At 42.7% G+C, this 15,292-nt stretch overlaps 1 protein-coding gene across 5 annotated transcripts in view; it reads left to right on the top strand.

Annotated features, from left to right (window-relative positions):
* The window catches only part of KAT7 (lysine acetyltransferase 7), a 45,641-nt gene that overhangs the window by 5,719 nt on the left and 24,630 nt on the right, over window positions 1-15,292 (top strand). For 4 of the 5 annotated variants that reach the window (XM_058180724.1, XM_058180723.1, XM_058180722.1 and 1 more), the window contains 8 exons: window positions 375-551; window positions 1,023-1,262; window positions 1,370-1,452; window positions 2,514-2,603; window positions 2,918-3,016; window positions 3,692-3,802; window positions 12,695-12,886; window positions 14,488-14,577. In XM_058180724.1, the coding sequence (XP_058036707.1) occupies window positions 1,121-1,262; window positions 1,370-1,452; window positions 2,514-2,603; window positions 2,918-3,016; window positions 3,692-3,802; window positions 12,695-12,886; window positions 14,488-14,577 (807 nt within the window). In that variant the 5' untranslated portion in view covers window positions 375-551; window positions 1,023-1,120. The remainder of the gene's footprint in view (window positions 1-374; window positions 552-1,022; window positions 1,263-1,369; window positions 1,453-2,513; window positions 2,604-2,917; window positions 3,017-3,691; window positions 3,803-12,694; window positions 12,887-14,487; window positions 14,578-15,292) is intronic. The other variant, XM_058180721.1, reaches the window with a different exon arrangement.

Genomic DNA, 15,292 nt, shown 5'->3' with positions numbered 1-15,292 from the left:
TATATGTATTTTCGAACGGATATAGATTTAGATAAAGAAGCATTTAGGCAAACTAATATAGCACAATAAGGAATTGTATTCCATTTATACTCTGTATTTCAGGCTTCTGTATTCTAATACCATTATGAACTGAAGAACCGTTTGTGATTTACACTTTGCTTTAAATTTAATTTACATATGCAGTAATGCAATAGATATCATTAGCTGAAAATTGTGTAAAGCTTGCCCTTTTATAGTTCCTAAAAGAATAGCCATTTTGGTCTACTAGAGTAATAACCCCAAGAATATGGTTGACATGTAATGTAGGCTCTGCAATGATGCTTCTAATGAGTTGCTACTTTTGTCCTTGAACAATCCCTTTCAATCCTTCATAGATTCCAGTCCAGTTCGCAATCCACCGTCATTTGCAGTAGAAGAGCCTGTTTATTCTACTCGAAGAATAACCCGCAGTCAGCAGCAGCCTACTCCTGTAACTCCAAAGAAATATCCTCTGCGACAAACACGTTCATCTGGCTCTGAAACAGAGCAAGTGGTTGATTTTTCTGATAGAGGTTTGTATATGTGAATGGTTGTGGAGGACGCATCTAATAAATATTATCATATGGGAAGATGGAGAATTGAGTCTTAAACTACTATTTGCTCAACTTTCTTTGTAGAATGTTTCATTAGTAACATACTAGTTTAAAAAGTAATATCTTTGCTAAGACTGTTTAACATCCTAGGTATTGCTTGATTTCACATTATGCGTGAAAGAGATACAGACCAAGCTTCCCCTCCCCCACAGTGTGAAGGTGTCTGTTTTAAGTTACCTTTAATTACCACAATTTTAGTTGACTGATTTTCTTGTTTATCCCCAGATTATTCTCAGTCACTTGCTAGGAAGGAAACAATATTTTTCTGGCACTGTGTTCCATTTTTTGTAGTGCTGACATATAAATGACACAGGAAGCACTTATTCTTTGTATATTTTCTAATTTGGCAACATCTTTGTACACTGTCCTAATTTTCTTTCTTCTCAACAGACACAAAAAATGCAGCTGACCATGATGAGTCCCCACCCCGCACTCCAACTGGGAATGCTCCTTCTTCAGAGTCTGATATTGATATCTCTAGTCCCAATATGTCACATGATGAAAGTATTGCCAAGGATATGTCCATGAAAGATTCAGGGAGTGATTTATCCCATCGTCCCAAAAGACGACGTTTCCACGAAAGCTATAATTTTAACATGAAATGTCCCACCCCTGGCTGCAATTCATTAGGTACAATGGAATGATTTCTGATCTGAGTTTTAATTATTAGGATTTTCCGTTATCCAAATATGTTCTTTTTGATAAGCTGTAAACTATACTTCTTTGGCTTTTAATAGGACACCTGACAGGAAAACATGAGCGACATTTTTCTATATCTGGATGCCCTCTGTATCATAATCTTTCAGCGGATGAATGCAAGGTAACTTATTCTCAGGATGTATGTAATGAAGAAAAGCAGGTGGAAAGTAATAATTATAACAGGAACAGAGCAAGAATTCATATGCTTTAACACATATCTGCAAATTGCAACTTCTGGAAGATCATCTGTTCTATACATCGTACCAAGATGTGGGTTATTTTAACCATAACTTGAGGGCTTGGTGGTCCCATGACAACAGTTCCAGCAATTTCTAGGTTCAAAATCCGTACTATTGGAGACAGTTATTATCATATTTTTCAATATATAAGACACACTTCCCCCCAAAAGTGGATGGAAATGTCTGTGCGTCTTATACAACAAATGTTGCTGAAGCCCCAGCCCCCACCCTTCAGTCTCTGCCTCCTAGCAATTTACCTCCTTACAGCAAACAACCTGGTTAGCTTCAGCACAGCCAGATTTAGCACAAGCAGCTGATTGGCAGTTGGATCGGCCTCCCAGAATACCGCCTATCAGATGTTCCAGGCTGCAGGGATCGCTGTCGCTGTTGCCGCCTCCGTGCACTCCATTTTTGGCCTCCATGCATCCTGTTTTCGGCCTCTGCACACCCCATTTTTGTCCTCTGCACACCCCATTTTTAGCCTTTGCACATCCTGTTTTTGACCCATTCCAGGCAGTGGTGATGGGTGGCGGTGGCAAGGATGCCCACTACCTGAAATGGGCCAAAAACAGGATGCATGGAGGCTGAAAACAGGTCATGCGGAGGCTGAAAATGGAACGCGCAGGGGCCAGAAATAGGACGCGTGGAGGCAGCAATAGGCAGCAGCGGCGATCCCTGCAGCCTGGAACAGCTGATAGGCGGTATTCCGGGAGGCCAGTCCAACCACCAATCAGCTGTTTGTGCTAAATTAGGCTGTGCTGAAGCTGACCATACTGTGCTGTAAGGAGGTAAATTGCTGGGAGGCAGAGGCAGACTCGTTTCCCCCTTGTTTTCCTCCCCAAAATCTAGGTGTGTCTTATACTTCAGAGCGTCTTATAGTCCTAAAAATACAATACATGATGTAGGAAGGAGGTTTATATATAACATTTCTCTGGATTTCAAGGTGAGAGCTCAAAGCCGAGACAAACAAGTGGAAGACCGGATGCTTTCTCATCGACAGGATGACAACAATAGACATGCTACCAGGCATCAGGTAATTTCTACTAATTTTTTATATATTGTTCAAGTCTGTGCTGGCTTAAAGAACCCCACTGGGGACTTATTCAAATTATTTACCTTTTTTTGAAGAATTGCCACATTGCACATACAACAACTATGCTCATATGAATAATCAGCTCATAATTTGATGCAGTCATGCATTATAAAAAGCTGATTCTAAATAGGGGGGGGTGCATAAAACAAATTCATGAAATACTGGAGAACCCATGGAATATTGCCAAAGCCAGATACTCATCTGTCTATCTATCTGTCTCCCAATCAAATATTTTATTTCCTACTCCCTACAAGGCACCAACTGAAAGACAATTGAGATATAAGGAGAAAGTTGCAGAGATGAGAAAGAAGAGGAATGCAAGCTTAACTAAGGAGCAAAAGGAAAAATACATGGTATAGAAACCTCATTTATTTTCCTTAGAGAATAAGCCATGTGTTAAGACATCCTTTTTAGTTTGGTCTCTCCAAATGTGTTTTTACTGTGCTTAACCAGTTTATATTAAGTCAGGAAAATGAGAGTTTAAACATAAGGCATCTGAATCAATACTTTTCATGCCATGGATTCACAAAGAAGAATTAGTTTGAAACAATTTATGAGATGGATAACAGTAGCTGAAATGGATAATAGTGATCTATGGAGCATTGAGTTGTGTTAATCCTATTGTTTGGAATCCATATATGAATTCTAGTTTTGTGATTATAGCACATATTTCTATAGTACAGGAAAAGGAGTGAGTAGGGTTTTAATAGTCTTTTCAACTAACCATGTTCAACATTCCTTGTATTTTTTTCCCATTATCCAAGCAGGTGAACTTTCTCTTAAGCACATTTTAATTAATTTACATTTTTCGACATGGATGTCTTTCATAAAAGTCTTTCAGTTCTCTAAAAGTAACAGGGAATATAGTGATACCACTGAAAGGAATTTTTAGACTTTTTCTTCAACTGTTTATCCATCCATGCCCATCCCCTAAACAAATAGGAGGTGGCTATCAGGAGTTGCTTCCCAAATGCAGGAGACATTTTTTTCTTTGTGTTTATGAGTTATTTCTTCTATTGTTGCTTCAGGAGCATAGACAAACCTATGGCAACACGAGAGAGCCCCTTTTAGAGAATCTGACCAGTGAGTATGACCTAGAACTCTTCCGACGAGCACAAGCAAGAGCTTCTGAAGATCTAGTAAGTTGTGCTGAGCTCATTCCATTTCATATCGTAGCTGTGAATAAGCCAATTATATTTGTTCACTGCAGTGCATGCAAATTGCTGTAAATGGATAGAACCAAACCAAGCTGATTGGAAGGAAGCAAAGCTAAAAGATTGATTGCACATTTCATCACAGAGCTCATAATGTTTTGAAGGTTAAAGATTGGTCTTGGCCTAGTACATATTGGGGTACACACTAAAAGTAGACGAGTACAGGATCTAAATAATTAGGACGTGTTTTAAATTTTATTACATTCAATGTAATTAAATAACTTCATATTACTCTCAGGGTATTTTACTACTTATCTCTTTGGCTATTTAAAAATATATAATCATCCTAATTTATTGGGTTATAGCTAATTCAAATTAAAAATGCAATAGAAAAACCATTAAGAGCAAATGAGTGAATCAGTGAATCACTTCATTTACCAGTGAACGTTTCTGACTTCATGGCTATAATAAGTGATTGGCCTGTCAGATAACATTTTTGCCAATGAGACTTGATTTTCTGGTGCTTGACATTTTTAGATTAATATATAGAAATGTTAACTGAAAGCATATACTAAATATAATGACTTAAAAGTGTAGTCAGTAAATAAAGCAAACAAGAATACAAAGCAATAAATGAGGTAAAATAAGATGTTGGGACAGTTACCTTAGCAAAATAGAACAACTCTTCCAGCCTTTCATCTCTGTATTGTTTTATTCTTCAATGAGGGCATTTTATAATTTCTTCCGTATCCAACTTACAGATCAAATTTACTGATCTGAAAAAAAGTGCTTATGATGTGATCAGTTCAAAATTGCTCTCCTTGATGACCACAAATTGTACCATGTTTCCCTGAAAATACGAAAATACGTCTTGGCCTTATTTTCGGGGAGGGGGTGTCTTATTATTTTGGGGCACAATTTGGGTATGGCAGGTGCGGAGGGAGGGGGAGAAGCGAGGGGCAGGAAGCCCTGCCATGCCTGGCGAGGCGGGGTGGGGGGAGAAGAAATGGCAAGAATCATGGCTGCAAAAGTAGCAGGAGCCCCCATGCGTCTTCAAGAACAATCTTACCTCAATTGTTTACCAAGTGTTTGGCCCCAATTGAGGCTTCCTGCTGTGGAGCCTGCAGCCCGGCGCTTGAGAGGGTCTTGTGGGGGAAAGCCCCTTTACGCAACCCAACCTCTCTTTCAGGTGGGCAGGAATCCCCCTCCTACCATGCAGCCAGCTGGTTGAGAATCGGGCAGTGTTGGGAACTGCTCCCCAGCTGGACACGGAACTCCAGCAGGAAGGTATCTCTTTTGGGCTACTGAGTACCAGCCTGCACGCCTTCTTGGTGCTGCAGGTGTGAGGCTACAATCCTGGGTCTGCTGGGTGCTGTAGCTCTCAGACTAGCTGTGCGCAGAGCTGGCACGAGAGCTGCAGCACCCACCAGGGCCAGGGCCCAAAAAGCGCCTGGCTCAGCGTAGCTGTAGCCCGACCCCTGCAGCACCGAATAGGCATACAGGCCGGTGCTCAGCAGCCCAAACATTTGACAATGCAAGCTGGCACCTATTGAGCATCCAAACACTTTTCATTTGCTTTGTCTCCCTCTGGATGAAAAATCCGTGGCAGTTCAAGAGATCAAATATCTTCGTGTGTGTGTGTGTGTGTGTGACCGACAGAGAGAGAGAAAGAAATGGTGGAGGGAACCGGGTAGAGGACCAAGCCTACCCAGCCCAGAAGCAATGTGCAGCCTCTCACAGTAATGAGAATTGCCTGTAATCCTTACTGTGAGAGGCTATATGCTGCAAAGAGGAATTAAGCAAGGCAATGAAGGGGTGGAGGACAAAGCAAGGCAGGGGCTGCAGAGCTGCCCCAAGGCCCTGCATCGGCTTATCGGAAGGTCTTCCAGCCAGGCCACCCATGCCAAACTTTCCCCCTCCCCACCAGGGCAGCCACATCCAGGATTGCAAGGCTGAAGGCTTCGGGTGGAGCATTTTGGGGATGTGTGTCTGTGCTGCGATCCCAAGTAAAGAACAATTGGCAGGGGGAAAAGTGGGGGGGGTGTTTCTTGCAGCCTGTCTTTTCTTTGGGATCGCAGCACAGGCATACATTCCCAAAATGCTCCATCTGAAGCCTTCAGCCTTGCAATCCTGGCAGGGGCATCTGTGCTGCGATCCCAAAGAAAGGACAGGCTGCAGGAAAATCCCCACTCCTTTTTTTCCTGCTGATTGTTCTTTACTTGGGATCACAGCACAGATGCCCCTGCCAGGATTGCAAGGGTGGAGGCTTTTGGTAGAGCATTTTGGGAATGTATGTCTGTGCGATCCCAAAGAAAGGACAGGCTGCAGGAAAATCCCCACTCCTTTTTTTCCTGCTGATTGTTCTTTACTTGGGATCACAGCACAGATGCCCCTGCCAGGATTGCAAGGCTGAAGGCTTTGGATAGAGCATTTTGGGAATGTATGTCTGTGCTGCGATCCCAAGTAAAGAAAGATCAGCAGGAAAAGGGGAAGGAGGCCGGCAGCTGGGGAGGTGCTCTGGAGATCTGGGCAGAATCGCACAGCCCTCGCTAGCTCAGCTGATCAGAGGTGACCTCCAGGAGGTGACTGGGGAAGGGATGGACTGTCTCATGTGCTGCCCATGCCCACCCCTTCACTAGGGCTTGTTTTTGGGCAAGGGCGTATATTTACGCCCACTCAAAAAATCAGGCTTGGCCTTATTTTTGGGACATGACGTATTTTTGGGGAAACACGGTATTTACTATTGATTTTTTTAAAAAAAACCCTCTAGCTTTCTGAAATATAAATTGATTCATGTTTCTTACATAGATGAAGAAACCATCTGGGAAAGAAACTCAGCTGAAATAAACCCATCAAATATATTTTCAGATGTGGCATTTTTTCTGAGGATTGTTTAAAAAGTTTTAATGTATTTTCCCTCTCTCTGTTTACACCTATGTAATCTTTAAAGGGCAAAGATTTTTTTTTTTTAAGGTGTGCTCTGGTTCCAGCAAAAGCATCTCTGATGTACAGTTTTTTTTAAAAGAATTGTCTCCAAAATCAAAATACTAAATTTGACATTTTATTAGCCTGATAGAAGGATTGACCGGAATCCATTTGGAAACAAAAGCTTTGTGTTGAGAGATGTGAAGAGCAGCTTCATACCACTGTTAATAAAAAAAATGGAATCCTCTGCTTAATCCTCACCCATCTTCTTTGTTTAGGCCTTGAGCAAGGTTTTTGACCTTCCAGATTTCCTGTCTCCAATGGCTAATTGCAAGCAGAGCTGCCCAGTTGTTGAGGTTATTGTTATGCTAGAAAACCATAATTACCGTATATACTCGAGTATAAGCCGATCCGAATATAAGCCGAGGCACCTAATTTTACCACAAAAAACTGGGAAAAACTATTGACTCGAGTATAAGCCGAGGGTGGGAAATGAGGCAGCTACTGGTCAATGTAAAAAATAAAGATAGAGCCAAGTAAAATAACATGAATATTTATTTGAACGAAAAACAATAAAAGTGCAAAAGGGGGAAGGAGGATTCCCAGCTTTAGAAAATTTAGAACTACGCCGCCTTTGGTATGACCTGAGCATAGCTCATAAAATTATCTGCTACAATGTACTTCCTATCAATGACTACTTCAGCTTCAACCACAACAATACACGAGAACACAATAGATTCAAACTTAAAAGTGAACCTCTCCAATCTAGATTGCAGAAAATGTGACTTCAGTAACAGAGTTGTTAATGCCTGGAATGTGCTACCTGACTCTGTGGTCTCTTCCCAAAATCCCCAAAGCCTTAACCAAAGACTATCTAGTATTGACCTCACCCCATTCCTAAGAGGTCTGTAAGGGGCGTGCATAAGAGCACCAGCGTGCCTACCGTCCCTGTCCTAATGTTCCCTTTAGTTGTATTCCTTTTATGTATTCAATTCATGCTTATATTTATATAATTATTTAATATGTATTTGACAAAATAAAATGAATGAATGAATGAATAGAATAGAATTTTTATTGGCTAAGTGTGATTGGACACACAAGGAATGAATGAATGAATGAATGAGTGAGTGAGTTACTTCAACAACATTGTCTCACAGAAATTGACAATACAACTGCAAGCATGAAAATGAGTCCTCCTTTAGCTTCCAAGGGACCAGGGTGCCTCTGAAGGTCAGTGCTCTAAGCACTAAGAACCCAGCACAAATCTAAGCCTGTATGCACACCAATAGTGAAAATACCCTGCACAGTGTCTCTTGGCAGAGAAGGTTAATTTTCATAGACGTTGGGGTGGCTCTTTTTTTTTTGGCAGGGCAATAAGGGTCTCTAATATCATTAAACCCAAGTGTGAGGAAAAAGACAGCAGCTAAAATGTTAAGGCCAGTTGTGTGACCTTCTCCAATACAGTTGGCCTGGCTGTTTGCCAAAACTTAAAACACCCTCCCATCCCCCCCTCCCTGCTAAAGCTTCTTTCTTAAAACAATTGTGGTCTTTGCCTTTCATGTCGCTCAACCTTTCACCTGCCAGGTTCCTAGCCCTTCACCCTTGACCCACTGCTGTGTTTGCTTAGCATTGTGCCAATCGACTTTAGAAGTCTGTGTGTGTGTGTGTGTGTGTGTGAGAGAGAGAGAGAGAGAGAAGAGGGAGGGAGGGAGTGCAAAAGGGGGAAGGAGGATTCCCAGCTCTAAACAAAGGGAAATCCCGGAATGCCAGCGCGAAAGGCGGTGCTCGCGTTCCTCCTCCCTTGCTCAAAAGCCCCAATAACCTTCACCAGCAAGGCAGACCCCACGGGAAGGAAGGGACGGCTGACTCACCGAGCATCTGGCTGAAGAGCAGCTGCTCCAGGTCACCCAGCACGGTGACTACTAGCTCGGGATCGACCTTCAGGAAAGCCTTCTCCTCCGTCGGGGCCCCCTTCCCGGCCGGTTGAGTGGCCGTTTGGGGCGGCCGTTTGGGGCAGCGCCGCCGAAGAGAAGGAAGGGGACTAGGGCACACAGGCGCGCACACACACGCCCAGCTTCTGAAGCACGGAGGGAGAAGAAAGAATGAAAGAAGGGGAGGAACGGCCCCTCCTTTCTCTCTCTCTCTCTTCCAGCGCCGCCGAAGAGAAGGAAGGGGACTAGGGCACACAGGTGCGCACACACACGCTCAGCTTCTGAAGCACGGAGGGAGAAGAAAGAATGAAAGAAGGGAGAACGGCCCTCCTTTCTCTCTCTTTCTCTTCCAGCGCCAAGAGAAGGAAGGGACTAGGCACACAGGCGCGCACACACGCCCAGCTTCTGAAGCACGGAGGAGAAGAAAGAATGAAAGAAGGAGGAACGGCCCTCCTTTCTCTCTCTCTCTCTTCCAACGGAAAACGCTCTTTCGCTATGGGAGAGGAGGGAGGGAGGAGGTAGGTTGGCTTATTCAACCCTTCCGGCTAGCCATCCAGCCCTTCCCAGGAGAAGGCGAGGAGTTTTGGGCGGCGACCTTTTGCTAGAAAGCGGCAGCGGCTGCCCGACACCACCAGTTGGGGCGGGAGCCGGGTGAGCCGCAGTAACTCCCACCAGGCTATGCATTGGCGGGAAGCCCTGGCGGTGCAGTCCTTCTCGGCTGAGGAGGAGGTAGGTTGGCTTATTCAACCCTTCCCGGCTAGCCATCCAGCCCTTCCCAGGAGAAGGCGAGGAGTTTTGGGCGGCGACCTTTTGCTAGAAAGCGGCAGCGGCTGCCCGACACCACCAGTTGGGGCGGGAGCCGGGTGAGCCGCAGTAACTCCCACCAGGCTATGCATTGGCGGGAAGCCCTGGCGGTGCAGTCCTTCTCGGCTGAGGAGGAGGTTTCGACGCGAGCCGCCGCCGCCGCGAGCCACCCAAAGGCCAGAAGAAAGGTCATTCCATCGAGTAATGGGCGAGCTCCTTCCTCTCCGCCTTACCCATGCTGTGCGAGCCGGCTGGGCTGCAACCCGCCGCCCCCGCCCCTTCCTCAGCCTCCCGGGGCTCGCGCTCTAGCAGCCGCCATGCTCAGGCCGGACCCGGCAGCCCCCCATCAGCACTCGCACGGCGCGATTCGGGCAGGAGGAGTCGGGCTTGCTCCGCGGCGGCGGCGGCGGCGGCGGAGGCGCCACCGCCACGGAGCGAGCCCGACCTCCTGCCCAATCGCGCCGCGTGCGAGTGCTGATGGGGAGCTGCCGAGTCCGCCTGAGCTGGCGGCTGCTAGAGCGCGAGGCCGGAGGCTGAGGAAGGAGCGGCGGCGGCGGTGTTGCAGCCCAGCCGGGCTCGCACAGCATGGGTGGGCGGGAGAGGAAGGAGCCTTCGCCCATTACTCGATGGAATGACCTTTCTTCTGGCCTTTGGGTGGCTCGGGCGGCGAGCTCGCGTCAGGGAAACCTCCTCCTCAGCCGAGAAGGCTGGCGGCCCCTGCCCAGCCCTCTCACTGCACCACCAGGGCTTCCCGCCAATGCACAGCCCGCCAAGTTTGCGCCGTCCGCCCACCAGACACGGGAATGGGGGCCGGCCTGGGGGCGACAAATCCCGCGAGACCTCGGCGGGCCCGCTCCCCGTCCCTCCCATGGGAGTCCGGTCGGTACCCCCTCCTGTGCGGGGTTCCCGAAGACGTAGACTCGAGTATAAGCCGAGGGGGCGCTTTTCAGCACAAAAAACGTGCTGAAAAACTCGGCTTATACTCGAGTATATACGGTAACTGTAATTGTTTTCTTTCCTGCTTTTGGAGAAAAGGAGAAAGAGTAGATATTATCCCACCTTGCCAACCAGAGACACTGTCTTCCTATTTTTTCAATATCTGGAAGTACATTAGAACATATTTTCTTCATAATCCCCCAGATCCTTCACATCCTGGACGTAAACTGTTTCAACTCCTACCCTCAAAACGATGCTATAGAGCATTGCACACCAGAACAACTAGACACAAGAACGCTATCACTCTGCTAAACAAATAATTCCCTCAACACTGTCGAACTATTTACTATGTCTGCACTACTATTAATCTTCTCATTGCTCCCACCACCCATCTCCTTCCACTTATGACTGTAACTTTGTTGCTTGTATCCTTATGATTTAAATTGATATTGTTGCTTGAATGCTTATTCGTAGCCTATGACTATCATTAAGTGTTAAATTTGTACCCTATGATTATCATTAAGTGTTATAAGTGTTGTATCTTGATGAAGGTATCTTTTCTTTTATGTACACTGAGAGCATATGCACCAAGAAAAATTCCTTGTGTGTCCAATCAAAATTCTATTGGCCAATAAAATTCTATTCTATTCTATTCTATTCTATTCTATTCTATTCTATTCTATTCTATTCGTAAGGAAAGAAAAACTGTGACAGCTTTGAAATGAAAAGCAGTTGTGCATATCTCCTGTTTCGTTTATCAGTTTTGCATACAATGAACCTGCAACTACTAAGTGGTAGGACCTGGATATCTCCTAAAACTAATAGATTGTATATAGCCTTCTGAAGTGCAAAGGTTCATGAGAGGGTTTGAACTCCATAGAAATAACATCAGGCAACCTACATCTAATGAGCCCCAATAGGGCAAAATCATTCACATAGTATCTGCTTCCTATATTTAACTGCATATGATCAGTGAAGCCTAGCAAAATTGACATAATATCCTGTTTTCATTGTGCGCTAATAATGCCAGAAACTTGAGCCCATTAAGGTTTTTTCTCAAATAGAGATATCGTTTTAAAATTTTGCTGCTCTGTTCTTTAATTACTGTGGCTGTTTCTGCAATTAAATATTATTTTCTTTTGTGCTTAATATAACAAGAGGTAGGCTTATGCATTGTGCTGATCTGCAAACTTGCATGCCACATTTAACTTAAAGCAGTTTGTTAACTTAAATAATAATCGTGAAACTTTGAGCCAAAATAAATTTTAGTTCTTTTTGATTTTGCAGATTTTGTGAACCTAGACATAATTTAAGGCTTAGTATGTTGTTTGAAGGGAATGTGGTGGCTCAGGGGCTAGGACGTTGAGCTTGTCGCTCGAAAGGTCGGCAGCTCAGCAGTTCGAATCCTAGTGCTGCCGTGTAACAGGGTGAGCTCCCGTTACTTGTCCCAGCTTCTGCCAACCTAGCAGTTTCGAAAGCACATAAAAATGCAAGTAGAAAAAATAGGGACCACCTTTGGTTGGAAGGTAACAGCGTTCCGTGCACCTTTGGCGTTGAGTCATGCCGGCCACATGACCACGGAGACGTCTTCAAACAGCACTGGCTCTTCGGCTTTGAAACGGAGATGAGCACCACCCCCTAGAGTCGGCAACGACTAGCACATATGTGTGAGGGGAACCTTTACCTTTACCTTATGTTGTGTGAAACACCAAGTTATGATTAATTCAGTAAATAATCACCTGTAGCTTGCCAGGTGATTCAAGGGCAAAGCTTTCCATAGGATGGGGAAGGAAAACAAAGGTTATAATTCTGTTAGCAGATATTTTACTACAAATTTTGCAAAAATTCATTTTGGAGGCAGTCTTATTCCTATTTTCTTGGAAATAATTATCAGTGAATTTAATGGGACTTGAAGAACAATTTTGTCTTTGTTTAATAGGAATGTATGTTAGTATTGCATTACCTCAATCCTGCTAATTTCAATTAGATGAAAATTTACTGGAGCAAGTTCAGCAGTGATGAAAGACTTACGTTAGCAGATGGAGAATCCTGTTGAGTTCACTTTTCTGTTGATAAGTAAACAGGAACTTTCTATACCTATTGGCAATGTAAAATAAGCCGTGTCTTAGAAAGCATCTTATTACGGCTTTTCTGAGATTGGATTCAATGTGAACTGCAAAAAAAAAATTTTCTTTTAAAATCTATTGTAAGATTTTATAGTGGCTTAAATAATTTTCTCCATTTTCCTCTTCAATAAATGAGTCATTATTTCTGTGAATAGGAAAAGCTGCGTCTTCAGGGCCAAATCACCGAAGGTAGTAACATGATCAAAACCATTGCTTTTGGCCGCTATGAACTGGATACCTGGTACCATTCTCCCTACCCAGAGGAGTATGCCCGGCTTGGGCGACTTTATATGTGTGAATTCTGCCTCAAGTATATGAAGAGTCAGACGATACTTCGCAGACACATGGTAAGTTTTTAATGCAAGAGTGTACAATGCAAAATAATTACTTTATTCAAATTTGTTATAGGCATCCAAATTCCAATACAGCCTGGACAGTATACAAAATAAAATTAAAAAATCTAAAAGCAGGTAAAATAGAAAAGCACACGAACAGCCCAGATTAAGACAATGTTAAAAACAACACAATTTTTAAAATCATTAATACTTTTTGTATTGTTTTATTTGTATTAATGTGCAATGTAAATATGTGTATGTGTACATTAAATTATATTTAAGCTTAAAACAAACAACAGCAACTCTGATTACTGATGAGCCTACTTCTTGCAGCCTAAATCTGGTAGCTTTAACCCTAGTTCCTCTTGCATTTACAGCTACTTTATGCTCTAATTTCAGGAAGGTGTTATTTTAATCATGTTTTATTATATATTTCTTCTAAATCTATGTTTTCTCTGTCTAAACATAATTTTGCATATGGTAAGGAATATGCTATTGCCTTCAACTGCTTTGGAAATTTAATCTTGTAAAAAATGCAGTTTGTATTGCCCTGTGAATTTTCTGAGAAAAAAATGGGAAATACTGCAGAGAAATCGGTTCTGAAGAATGTGCCATGACCCCATCTTGAATAATCATCTCCAGCAGCAGAGAATCTAGTTTTGGCCTTCATCCTCTTTTTTTCTAGTGCTTAATTATGATTACCTTATTGCTTTAGAGAAGAGCGTCTTATTCCTTTCAAACAGCTTCACTTAGACTTCCAGTCATAGCTGGGATAGAACGTGTAATGTTTATGACAAAGGGGAAGGAGGCCAAATCTCTTGTTGAGTTATACAAGCTTAGAAGCACTATCTGTTTACCATCACCTTAAACTCAGATGCAGTCATTGATTGATTATGTTAATGAAGTTGGTGTTGATACATAGATTTTCTCCATGACAATCTGTCTCTAACTTGGTCTTTCAAGATCAATTATTAGAATCCAAATATTAGAGATCTCTGTAATTTTCTTTTTCAAATTCTGCCCATTCTGAGCTAGGCATAGTAATTCATATAAGTTATTTCTTGTTGAGCACAAGAGAGTATTCTCTGCCTGTAACTGTATTGTTGGAATGATCTGCTCATATTAAAATGAGTTTTATTGTGGTGGAAAATTTTTAGCAGACCTGTTTCGTCTGATTAGAAGAAAGGGAAGAAACATTTTTCAAAAGGCCCATGTAATATAAATTAAAACCCTTCTGTAGAATGAACAGAACCTAAAAAAAGCTGGATTATTATCTAGTGAAAGATTTGAATTTTACAATTTACAATTGTTATTAAAGATATGTAATGTAAATATACCTTTTATATTTAGCTTTATTACATGTAATGTAATATTGTTTACATAGTTGCAATTATGCATGCTTTCTTTTAATTAGTTTCATATGATAAACTACTTCTAAACAGTTTACCTATCCTTAATCAGAACTCATTGGCCTATACCAAATATCAGATTCATTTTGTTTTCCGAATAGAAGAGTCCTCATTGCTTCTGAATCCAAAGCAATTTTTTTCCCTGTTCAGTGGTATATTTGAAAACCAATTATGACAGTAATGCTTGTTTATCACTCTCCATAGGCAAAATGTGTCTGGAAGCATCCTCCAGGGGATGAAATTTACCGCAAAGGTTCAATCTCAGTATTTGAAGTAGATGGGAAAAAGAATAAGGTAACTGTGTTAATAGAGTGGATTTCGGGAAAGAAGAGAGCTTGTGCATGTAATCTATTTGTAGGCCATATAGGTGACTTCGCTAGAAATTTTTCACCACTGTTGTTAATCACCCTGAAACATCTCACTTCATTCTGATCCCAAAAGTGCTTTTTCAAGAGGTAACTGGACTTCGTTGTTTTTCTTCGAAGTCATTTCATTTCTTATCCAAGAAGCTTCTTCAGCTCTGACTCAATGGTGGGGAATGGAAGATTATCTTCCTTTCAGACAGCTGTGTTGTAGACTGGAAATAGATGATGTCATATCCCTCCCCCTCTGTTGAGAGAGGGCTATTCAATTTTGATATAGATGGCCTCTTTGACCCCTCTTCCAAATGACCAGTTGTCTGTAAGGAATATAAATTCTTCCATTCAATCAGACCTGAAGAAACTTCTTTGATGAGAAGTGAAACATCTTCAACAAAAAACTAGAAAGTCCAGTTGCCTTTTGAAAAAGCACTTGGGACAACCATGATCCTGATGACTAAGAATCTCCATAGTCACTCCATGCTGCTGCTTATAAAGGTTTGGAGCAGAATTGGATATGTACATAAGGTAACTGGATTGTACCAATTCATTGCAGATACGGGTTCATGTTTTTGTTTATTGTTTCAAAGCTAAAAAGGAACTTCTGTGCCTTTGGGGACACTCACATAATACCTGAGAAATTCCTTAAA

This window comes from Ahaetulla prasina, chromosome 4, assembly GCF_028640845.1.
Source record: "Ahaetulla prasina isolate Xishuangbanna chromosome 4, ASM2864084v1, whole genome shotgun sequence".
In the NCBI taxonomy this organism is placed as follows: domain Eukaryota; kingdom Metazoa; phylum Chordata; class Lepidosauria; order Squamata; family Colubridae; genus Ahaetulla; species Ahaetulla prasina.
This window is presented reverse-complemented; position numbering and strand designations above follow the sequence as displayed.